General features: G+C 39.1%; 1 protein-coding gene across 2 annotated transcripts in view; it reads right to left on the bottom strand.

Moving 5' to 3' along the window:
* Positions 1–10158, bottom strand: part of LOC138003531 (uncharacterized) — a 10683-nt gene extending 525 nt beyond the window's left edge. Inside the window, exons 1-8 of one of the 2 annotated variants that reach the window (XM_068849651.1) lie at positions 9921–10158; positions 8532–8854; positions 7423–7537; positions 5683–5802; positions 5389–5508; positions 5076–5195; positions 4220–4465; positions 1–379 (exon numbers count right to left, since the gene is read on the bottom strand). The exon at positions 1–379 is cut by the window's left edge and continues 525 nt beyond it. In XM_068849651.1, coding sequence (XP_068705752.1) covers positions 39–379; positions 4220–4465; positions 5076–5195; positions 5389–5508; positions 5683–5802; positions 7423–7537; positions 8532–8854; positions 9921–10002 — 1467 coding nt within the window. In that variant the 5' untranslated portion in view covers positions 10003–10158 and the 3' untranslated portion in view covers positions 1–38. The remainder of the gene's footprint in view (positions 380–4219; positions 4466–5075; positions 5196–5388; positions 5509–5682; positions 5803–7422; positions 7538–8531; positions 8855–9920) is intronic. The other variant, XM_068849652.1, reaches the window with a different exon arrangement.
* Positions 10159–11651: the final 1493 nt, after the last annotated feature.

The following is an 11651-nucleotide window of genomic DNA, read 5'->3' as shown; positions in this document are numbered from 1 at the left end:
TGTTAAGATTTTGCAAACTTTAAAGTTCTCGAATGTTTCTACGAAGTGAGATAGAAAACTTCCACTTCAGTTGGGCGGAAATGGAAAGTGCCAGCAAGGAACGTCCTTGCGAAACCACTTGAGTAAGCAAGGCCTGCTGGTGGACTGTAAGTGTGACCAAGGTCTGAAAACGAAGACGTATCAGATGACGCAAGGTTTGAAATGTAAATATCGAATCCTCCTCCAAACGTAGGACCATATGTATCGCAGTCGTTAATGGAATGCCTATTCGAACTATATTGACCCGTTTGTGGCAGCTTTGTCGGCGACCATCCTGGCTTGTTGCGCCAGGAGAACAAAAAGGCAGTAGCATCGTAACGATAAGAACAACTTTGAGAACCTTAATGAAAGAAAGGATTCAATCAATCAATCAACCAATCAAACAATCAATAAAGAAACAAATAAATAAATAAATGAAATAAGGGAATGGGTTCCAAGCAAAGGCTTGGCACACTCTACACATGTCTGTCCTAAACAGCAACGTGGACTGGGCCTAAATTTAAGGAGAATCTCCACTTCCACTCCAGAGGATAAAAAGTAAAATAATAATAATAATAATAATAATAATAATAATAATAATAATAATAATAAACTTTATTAAAAATCAACCAATTAATAGAGAAATTATTAAAAACATAAAAAATATTCTGTTCTAATTATAAAAACAGTTCAACTTATTCATTTACATTAAAAACAAAATCGAAAATATATTATGATTATACATGTGATTTTAAAAGACTCCTAAGCGGCCTTCACGGTAGCGCAGTTCAATGTTTGTATCTGGATTCCGGTTTGAAGCGGAACGACTTCCTCTTATTGCCATAAAAGATGATGGTATCAAGGCAAAAGATAATGTGCATCGCATCCACGCAAGAGTTATACCATATTCTGATTTTCGCTTCTGTGCAAGTAGCTCGGCTAAGCGTTTATATGCAACAGTTGTCCCTTTTCCCATTCCGCCCGTTGTTGAAAACACAAGTGGAGTGAATACAGCATATTCGACTTCCCTTATCCTGTCACCATACTCTCTCTTCTTCCGTCATGGCATCTCGTGTTGTCTGTAGAGTGCTGGGATATTGGTACTTCGGTAGCTCGATGCGTTCGGGTGAAACCCTAACTTCAAAAAATGCACCTTGTTGCCGACTCCAGAATCCCTTTTGCTCTAATATCTAACCTTGCATCATCTTGCTTGTTGGCCGTGCATGGTAGAATGAGTTAATTCGCCTGAGAGTGATTGCAGCTGTGGTTCTTTCTCTACATTTGTACATACTTCCGTCAGCCACTGGGCGGTTATGATCTCATTATGCCTTGCAATTGATAGTCCACCATAGGGGCATGTCATGGCATGGTCTGTTGAAAAAGCTTTTCCACACTTACAATGATGGGGTACGTTTTTCATCTGCCATCCATATCGTAATTAACTGCATCACGAGATCCTCCTTTGTTTAAACTGAAGCCTTGATCTGTTAATGGCAATACCGATAATCACGACGATGATCCTTTCTCGCCAAGTAGATCCATCGTTCTTTGCTTTGGTGGAGATAGACTTTCTCTAATTTCTTGAACCGCATTTTCCGTTTCCTGTTGCTTTTGCCGACGCAAGTGTGTCTTGATTGATTGTGGTTGTGGTTTACTAAATGATTCGCTTTGCTGAACATTCATATCTTTGTGTGGTTCACTGATCTTCTGTTATGCATGATATTCTCCACTTGCACTGGTTACTGGGGTAATGATATTTAGACCACCGTGACGAATATGCAAAGGGAAAAGTCTCCTTTCATCAGGATTGCATAAAAATCTGCCGGTCAATTTAATAATAATAATGATAATGATGATGATAATAATAATAATAATAATAATAATAATAATAATAATAATAAAACAGTAATAATAAAGAACTTTATTTAAGTGTTAGTGTTAGGAGTATTTTGGGCTCGAACTGGGGACACTGTACAGAAATAAAATGAAATCAACTCAAATCAAATCATACGTTGGTTTTTAGCAGAGATGAAATCTGGATTACCCGGAGAAAAACCTCTTGGCAGCAGGCATCTTGAACAGTTACACTACTGTAAGTTGTAAATAAATAAAGTTTAAAAAAGCTCAAAACACTTCAATTTTTTACGCCCCTTTTCTTGCTTTTCCGCCCTTCCTTCCCCCACCTACCCCCCCCCCCTCCTCCCAAAAAAACAAAAAAACAAAATATATATGCAACAGCGGTGCGGAGCCGCGAACAGCTCCGAGTAACTCCGAACATAACTCCGAGCAAATATGAATAGGTCCCCAGCATACAGGGTCCTGCTCAGATTTACTCGGAGAAAAAGAACCTAACCAATCCCACTCGAAATGTACTTAGGGACTGTTTACAAATTCAAAACATCCAAGCTGGAAAATATTGTAAAAGTCAATAACTCGCTTCGCCTCGGCGCTGGAGGAACGATATGCATTTTCCACGCCAGCCGCAGGATTAATCTTGTTCACAGTGACACCGTTTACTCTTTTATAAACATTATTTACATTTCGCTCTTTTCCTTGATCGAGAGGCCAATGTTCGAGAAAGCTTTTTACATAGATCGTTCCAAAACAACTTTTTTGGATTAAGGACGTTCGCGCTAATTGTTCGTGCGCAACTTTTACTGCGCAGGTAACGCGACTGTAATATGTCACGCATTATTTCAAGCATTACTTAAGATCTTATAGCGACAAAAAGGCCGGGGAAAAATTTTCAGGTCGGCTAAAGAATGGCACATTTATTTCCAATACACCATGAAACGTTAGTAAACTTAAAGAGAAAGGACCGGGAGGCTGGAAAAAGCCGCTAATCGAGTCGTGGTTGAACGTTTTGAAAACTCGAGGAAGGTTAGTTTTAGTCAGCGACGTTGCATAAATTTAATGGGGTTGGTTTTTTAAAACATTTTTATTACCTTACGAACTTCGTAGTTTAAAACGAATGGAAGTTTTTCAAGTTCTTTTCCTTTACTTTCATGAAAATATAGGCTCGATTACCAGCTGCTGTTTCGGGAAGCGAGCCCGCGCTCACTCCCGATGATGTTCTGTCGTTTGTTTGTTTAAAGAGAACTATTTCTCTCAAATATAACAAACAATTTCTTATCTGCTAAGAGCCTCCATAGCGGCAAGAATATTGGTTAAGTATTACGTGAAGTAATTTGTGTCGAAACGATCAGCTTGTACAATAAGATGGTTTTGTTTAATTCGTACAGAATGATGGTGCGTTGTTTCGTTTTCAAAACAACTTTTTTGGATTAAGGTTACGATAAGGCGTTTGTTTTTTTTAAGATAACTGTTGCGCCTAACAAAGCGCGTTAAAAAAAAATTTGGCGAAGGACACCCGCGAAAATCTACCGTAACCTTAAAAAGGAGATTTTCTGTAGCCTTCGTGAGACTTCAATTTTCTTCATTCCATTGGCTAAAACTAACATTTACAAAACCAAAGACTGAAATGGCTCTTTCCTGCAGTTAAATTACATATCCTCACAGGGATTACCCTTTAAGCCCTCATCACTTTCTTAATTTACTTAATGTGAGAAAATTCCTTGTGTCGTTGCCACTCCACTGTTCAAATTCCAGGTTTCTCTCGTTGCCACTTTAATGCAAGCAGGAGCCTTCCTGACACAAACTTGTTTGTTAGTGTATAAACAGACTGTGATTAAGCATGCATAAAAGCTAACCTTAGGCCTAATTAGACCTAAACAAAAGTTTTTAGTCCCAAGGTTAGCTTTTATGAATGTTGGTTTCTAAAATTTTAAATTTAGGATTTTCGAAACTTAACTCGAACTCTACGCCATAACTCTATGAAAATAACTCTAAGAATAGCTCTCCCCAGTAATTACACTTATATGGCATTGTTTCCTTTTCCTTTATCAGTGCTTTCGTCTGTTTCAATAACAATGGAATTAATTGGGCTGACGTGACAGTTTGCCCATGCGCAGAGACATGAAACTTTCCCTTTAATGCAACCATAACACGTCACAAATATTCAAGATGGCGGCACCTGTGATATTTAAAGTGACAAAAACCGATTCTAAAATTTACCTTTTTCTGTTAGGATTTTTTTTTAAAGAAAAAAATTGATTCCGAACATTATTTGGTGTTTTTCGGTTGGAGTGGATGTTCCGTTTAAGAATTGCGAATGATTTTCAAAGTATTTTGAGCTACTCACCCCATGATATGCTGACATAGCCCCCAAATATATACTGGTTAACCTTGATTATGGTAACAGTTGGCCCTTTTCCACCACACAGGTGGTGAAAGGTCGAAGAAGTCCAGCCGTCCCTTGAAGCACGCCAGCAGAGTTTCCAGGAACTATTGCTTTGTGATACTGGCTTCAGCCATTCGCTCAGTTGGACCAGGTACGTTGCATTGCTTCCAATAATGACAGACTTTCCTAAGCCCTTTCCAATCTCTTCTGTTGAATGAACAAACCATTCCATTTAGATCACAGTCCCCAAGATCCGTGGTACAGCGGATCACTTCCAATGGATACCATATTGGAAAGAAGAATGTCACCCGGCCGTTTAGGAGAGCTTGTGAAGGTTTTTGTCTCTCGTTCGTACCATTCTTCTCATAGGATACTCTGCACGCATTGCACAAGGAGGAGAAGGAGAAGACAAAAACGCGAAACACTAAGGATGGTGGCAGAAGGTTATAGTTCAACCTGTGGACGGGGCCTTTGTGCAAACAAGCAAAAACAGAGGTTTTTTAAAAGGCAAATAACACTGTTTAACTCTTCGTCACTGGAGTGTTTGATTTAACTATCAGTTACGTGATCTTAAAATACGTGACCATTTTTGTGAGCCGTAAAAAGGAGGTATCCCCCATCCCTGGTAAGTGATGGACTTGATTTCCTGATGGACAGAACTTCGTTAACCTCGAATTTACCCTTGGGTTTTTCTCTACCAATATAACCGCTCTGACTTCTTTTTTTTTTTATTAGTTCCCCAAAACATCAAGTGAGTAATAAATAAGACTGTCAGCATCCGCGGTCGCGATAGTACCTTTATTAGACTGGAGTTTACCTGAGCAGTTTCTTCCGTTTCCTTCCTTTCCTTTTTTGCAAGTGCAAATGTAAGATCCCATGGTATTGGTACATGTGGCATTCACGTGACACTCGTTTTCAGATGAACACTCGTCAATGTCTGAAACCAAATCAACACAACGAATGGAACTCGAGGACTGCGCTTTTAAAGTCTTATTCCAAACAAAACAACATAGCGCCCACAAGGAAGTAGACGTGTGCTAAAACATCACGTGACTAATTGGCACTCAAACTGTGCAAAACAAAACTGTCAGCATCAGTCGCGATAATACTTTCATTAGACTGGACTTTACCTGAGCAGTTTCTTCCGTCTCCTACATATCCCTTTTTGCAAGTGCAATTGTAAGATCCTATGGTATTCGTACATGTGGCATTCACGTGACACTCGTTTTCAGATGAACACTCGTCAATATCTGGAACGAAATGAACACCAAAAAGCGAACTCGACGAATGCACGTCAAAGAAAACAATATGGCGACGAGGACAAGGTCAACTTGCGCGAAAACGTCAAATGATTAATAAGGCTCCCAAATCAAAACTGTCAGCATCAGTCGCGATAATACCTTTATCAGACGTTTTGGACTTACCTGCGCAGTTTCTTCCGTCTCCTTGATATCCACTATTGCAAGTGCAAGTGTAAGATCCCATGGTATTCATACATGTGGCATTCACGTGACACTCGTTTTCAGATGAACACTCGTCAATGTCTGAAACCAAATCAACACAACAAAGCGAACTCGAGGACTGCACTTTTAAACTCTTATTGGCAATCCTGTCAGAATATTCTCTACTTTCTCAAATTTCCCCCCCCCCCCCTTAAATATTTTGCATAATCATTGTTTTTGATTTCTCTTGGGACATGACGATGTCTCAAATCGAAAACAATGCCTATCCAAATTTTTGGAGGGTAAAAGAGGTGTATTATGGGATTTGAGAAAGTAGAGAATGAGTAGAATTTCTCCGTTTTATTTTGGTTTTTTTTTTCCTGTGTCGGAAAATGGAAAAGTTGCGCCATAGGTCTTTCCTGTCACTCCCCTGCTAAGTATTGTCTTTGTGCCTAGAGTCTTCTGCCCGTGTCTTTGGTAGGTTTCAGGGGGTAGTGGAAATACGTAGATTTTATCCGGTGGACAAGGTACAAGCAATGGCGACGATGCCGATGTAACGCGAATGGTGTTTTATTGGATCTTTAAACAAAGTATACCCTTATGGAGCTCAAGAATGGAACGTCGATTCGATGAACAAGACAAGCGGTGAAAAATTAATATCTGGAATCTTAAAAGCGACGAATAATGGACATCGACAACAATTGCATCTTTTGCCGTCAGATATCAAAGTCAGCTGTCTTTCTACTATTTTACTAACTTTAGTGTTATGTACAACACTGAACCCATACGTCAAATTCTCCGGTAACTTTTTCGGGTTGGATATGGGTTAAACAAACTCGGAGAAGGAATCGAACACGTTGAGTGGATCTGTGTTTACAATTGAATGAAGGGGTAGTTTCTAAAGAAACTGTGGTGCTGCGTCGGTGGGGAAGTAGTATACAAAAATTTGGTTTTATCAACGGAGTTGATAATGTAAATTTGCCACCGTACAGAGATTCTAAAAGCTGACGTTTCGAGCGTTAGCCCTTCGTCAGAGCGAATCGATTCGCTCTGACGAAGGGCTAACGCTCGAAACGTCAGCTTTTAGAATCTCTGTACGGTGGCAAATTTACATTATCAACTCCGTTGATAAAACCAAATTTTTGTGTTTACAATTGTCTGGCTATTTATAATTTTATTTATTTTCACTCAACTCTGCACAGTCTTCAGGTAAAAAAAAACAATTAGACATTGGACTAAATCTTTTTAGTAAAGAATTTTTTGAAAGAAAGCTTGCTGTCCAGTTTTTGCTTTATTATTCAAGGAAATGGTTCTTTAGTAAAGGGTTTGATCCTGAACACTGGTGGGAAATTTCAAATTTTAGGTGCGTGTGGTTTTTGACACAGCGTGTGATGCTTGTTTCAACGCACGCAACGAAATAGGAAAGTTTCTTCTTCCCTCTAATAGTAAATATGTTGTTTGTTTCGATAAAATTCTTGGTTGGAAAAGGTTTTTGTGACATTTTCTGTCTTTGTGGATTGATCGTGTTCGAACTTAACTAATTTGAATATGTGGGTTGATATTTCATATGCAAGTTGTTTTTCTAAAGATGATATCAGGCTATTTAACTCTAAAATGGCACGTTCGATTCTTTAGAATCCGTCAAATTAATCGCGGAGCTACTTGGCTAAAACGAACTAACAGAACATTCCGTAAGACTCAACTTGTTAGATGGTATCTTACCGCTTTTGCAGTCTCGTCCGGTGAATCCGGCGTTGCAGATACACTTGTAGCTGTTCTCTTCGTACAGTGCCAGACACGTTCCGTCGTTCTTACAAGGCCAGCCGCTACATGGTGACTACAAAGAATTGCAAGAGATTTATTTGATGTAATTATAATAGACTTGCGTGGAATGTAAGGCTAAATCTCGATTGCTATGAGTTTGTCTTAAACCTCAGTCAGCGACAAAGCCATGCAATGACTTGATAAGTCCCATTTAAGGCAGCGAAACCTTCATCTTCCAATTCAAGAACTAAGTGATTATTAAAAAGGTGGTCAAGGTAATCAAGTGATATTGGGGAGCTTGAACGAAAACGGCGACGGCAACGAGAACGTCACGAATTTGCATATTTAGTGGGCACTGAAAAACAATAGCTTTGCACGCCCTGCACTTGCGGCGTTTTTCCCTTTTGTCCATTTTTTTGCCGTCGTCTGCAAAACAACTGCGTGAAATAGCCAAATTTGAGGTTTTATGAAGATCGTCAGCACTTGAGGATACATTTTCCTTTTCTCCTCTAAATTAAGCGCCGTTCTGACCAGTGAAATAGTCACAAAGAGTAGTCACGATTACAATAACGCGAAAATATATTTTGAGATGACGTTCTCGTTGCCATCGCTGTTGTCGTCGCTTAAGCTCCCTAATAAAACATCTTTTGGCGGCGATGACGTATGGAGAAAACCCTTAAAGCATGATGCGATCTGTAAGGAAATTCGTATATATGGCCCGTTCTCGTTGCCGTCGCAGTCGTCGTTGCTTAAGCTCCCTATTGACGCTCAATAACGCCTTGGCCTTTTAACATTTAATTTATTCCTTTCGGTTTTTTTTTACAATAAACCGAGGTTGTTATATTTCGGTGACAAACGACGTCAGCGACAACCAGGTGTGCGACGTTCTTCGTAGCACTGTTCACATCTACGCAATGCGCACCTTTTTTGAATACGCATATCTGAGTAACGCGTTTCCATGGTTTGTCAATATTTTCGCAATAAAAAAAAAAAATTAATAAAATAAGAATGTAAAAAGAGGTAAAACACACACTATACACCATAAAAATCCAAGACATTCGACTTACCGCGATGCTGAAGTGGTGAAAGAATTCGTTGGACATGAATTTGTCCGAGTTGTTGTACTTGTCCGAAGGGAGCAGTTCACAAAGCAGTTTACCGTTGATGTCCGGTTTAGCAGCCAAGTTGTATGAAAAACATGTCGGAGTTTCCAAACAGGCAAGCGAGCACTGGGGCGTCCGATCAACGTGACTATACCCAAGAATTGTGATATTCAAGTAGGAGAATTTGTCTTCTTTAAAGTTTGCGTATCTGACACCAGTGTGAGTTTCCCCGCGACTGAAAACTTTGCCGGCCTTTTCCTCTGAGATAGATGATTTGCAACCAATCTCTATAGACCCAGATAACAATGGGATAACATACAATGCAATTGCTGGTGGACGAACAATAGGATCTAATGAACGGTCTTTTGTTTTCGTCCACCAACATGGCGGTGATGACGTCACGTGAAAACCACCGCTGATTAAACAATAGCGGCGGTGTCACAGCGTTTTGTGCTCCCCCGTGTTATCTGTTCCCCCGAACTCTGAGCACTAGTGCTGTGTGTTCCCCCTTCGCCATAACTATAAACATGGTAGCAGAATATGAATACAGAAAGTATCCTAAACAGGCATAAAAGCTAACCTTAGGCCTAATTAGGCCTAAACAAAAGTTTTTAGGCCTAAGGTTAGCTTTTATGCATGTTTAGGATACTTTCTGTATTCATATTCTGCTATCATATTTATAGTTATGGCGAAGGGGGAACACAGTGCTCAGTGTTCGGGGGAACAGATAACACGGGGAACACGAAACGCTGTGGCAGCGGAACACAAGAATAACTGTACAAAGGGAGAAGTGTCGAGAACGCGAATTCGAGCTTCAGGACAACATCAGCGTGTTTCAAGTTAAGGTCGCGTCATAGGTTTCGCTAGGTGTCAGTTTTTATATATGTTCTTATTTCACCAGTATTCATGGCATGAGAATTAAATTGAGATCATCTTAATGTTCCTTGAATGTAGATTTTGAAACCAAAAAAGTACACTGACACCTCGTGATGGGACCTTAAAGTTGTCAATTTCTGAAAGAAGCTCTCAGTTGTCTGCACGTTTCTGTAGATTAATCCACCTGATGGATACATGTTTAACTAATATCCCTTCGTTTTGGAACTGGTCGTCCCAAATATTTAATAATTTTATGTTTTGGACAAGATTATGTGAACGATAGAAATGAGATGAACTAGTTTCCTTGTTTTGCTCAGAGGCTAGATATCAGGCTATTCAAAAATTGACATCTTCTTTAATGTTCCTTGAATGTAGATTTTGAAACCAAAAAAGTACACTGACACCTCTTGATGGGACCTTAAATTAGTCACAGTTCTGGATGAGGTAAAACTGACTGAAAAAAAAAACATACCATACCTGTAGCAACTGCATATAAGAGGACGATTATTAGTATAAGCAGACAAGCTTTCCCAAATGTCGTAAAGCCAAAGAATTTCATCCTTTTTCGTTACTTTACGGTGCAAGACTGTTCGACCGCCAGTTTAGTGCAAACCAGTGAGGTTTACCATTACTTATCTAGACTTGAAACAACTTAATAACAATTGATTCGTGGGTTTTAAGGGTGCGATTTCCTGTCAAGTGGATGCCGTGATCTGTGATCTGACAGTGGAGAAGACATTTGCAAGTTAGTTTATTTGACAGAGGTGTTTTTACATAATTGCGGATGAAAGCATGAATTAACTACATGAATATTTTATCTTAACCGTGAGGACATCCCTCTTGAAATTTAAGCCGAACTACTTTACTATATATTATACTTTTCTATTAAAGATTATCACTTCCCCAGTATCAGATCTTTCTTTCTAAAGTTTCGCTTTTTTTACATTGAATACCACCGATTCTTGTACAGAAGATGTAAATCGTTGTAAAACAAAACGCGCGCCTTTTACAAAGAAACATACACTAAGTTCCTGTCAATATTAACAGAGGAATATCCGAATCGAAAACGATGGAAAATAAGCGCATACTAGGACTCAATGAAAGCCAAACACCGTTCTCTTTATTATTCTGTCATGTCTACGAGAGCTCCTTAAGCCCCTTGTTGTATATGTTAACTTTAAGATCTGCTGAAATAGCTTCAACTTCAGCGTTGTCAGAGTTTTCAGTCTCTGTTGCAAGAAATCTGTCAGCAGTATGATACTTGACACATCGAACATACGCGTCGAAAGCTTCAAGAACATTATTCAGCCTAAGAAAAGACTTTGAAGTTTGACGCAAAGCTCACCATTTTCGTTAACCATTGAGGCGTCATATAATATTGCTAATATTGAATTCCTGTCTTAGTTTGCAGCCTTGAAATGGCAATAACTTTATGGACTGACTTCGGATTAGTAATAATTAGTAGTAAGTCGATGGAATGTTTGACTTTGGAGCAATAATGGACCGGTATTTGTTGACGTTCATAACATATGGTATACTCTATGTAATCAGTGAGACATTCGTCTTTTTTGCAAACCGGCTGTATACAGGTGTTTAATTTTCCGTTTCAGTAGTATTCGTAAGTGTTATCAAAGTTAAAAGAGGGGACTGGTTTTGAAGCTCGGAAAACATCAAAGGAGCAAACAAAGATGCCAAGATTTAGGTTAGAAAGTCCACGACCGTGCACAATTCATCTTTTGTTTTGCGATCATACACTATGCATGAATTACGTAACCAACACGATTCTATTGGTTAGTTCTTCAGTACGGAGTAAACAACCATCGTGTTTTGTGCACGGTCAAGGCCAAAAAAGAGAACAAAAACCTACAACAAAGAAATTTGTCGGGTTTCATAACCATTCCCCTCTATTAACTATATGGTGTTATGAATGACTACCCGCCTCCCAACAAATGATGAGCATGTGTCAGCGGATGATGACGACGCAATAACTATCACCAAGTATTCTCTTAGAGGGAGGGGGTGGGGATGGGGGGGGGGGGGCGTAGGAGAAAATGACAACAAGAGAGAAGGGGGGTTGGATGTAAAATTTAATACATACCACTTTTTAGTGATAAGGATCCCGTGGTTAAATAATGTTTTTATTTTCATTTATTATTATTATTATTATTATTATTATTATTATTATTATTATTATTAGTAGTAGTAGTA

The sequence above is a fragment of the Montipora foliosa genome, chromosome 5 (genome assembly GCF_036669935.1).
Source record: "Montipora foliosa isolate CH-2021 chromosome 5, ASM3666993v2, whole genome shotgun sequence".
Lineage (NCBI taxonomy): Eukaryota > Metazoa > Cnidaria > Anthozoa > Scleractinia > Acroporidae > Montipora > Montipora foliosa.
The sequence above is the reverse complement of the archived record's forward strand: the minus strand, read 5'-3'. Positions and strand labels throughout refer to the sequence as shown.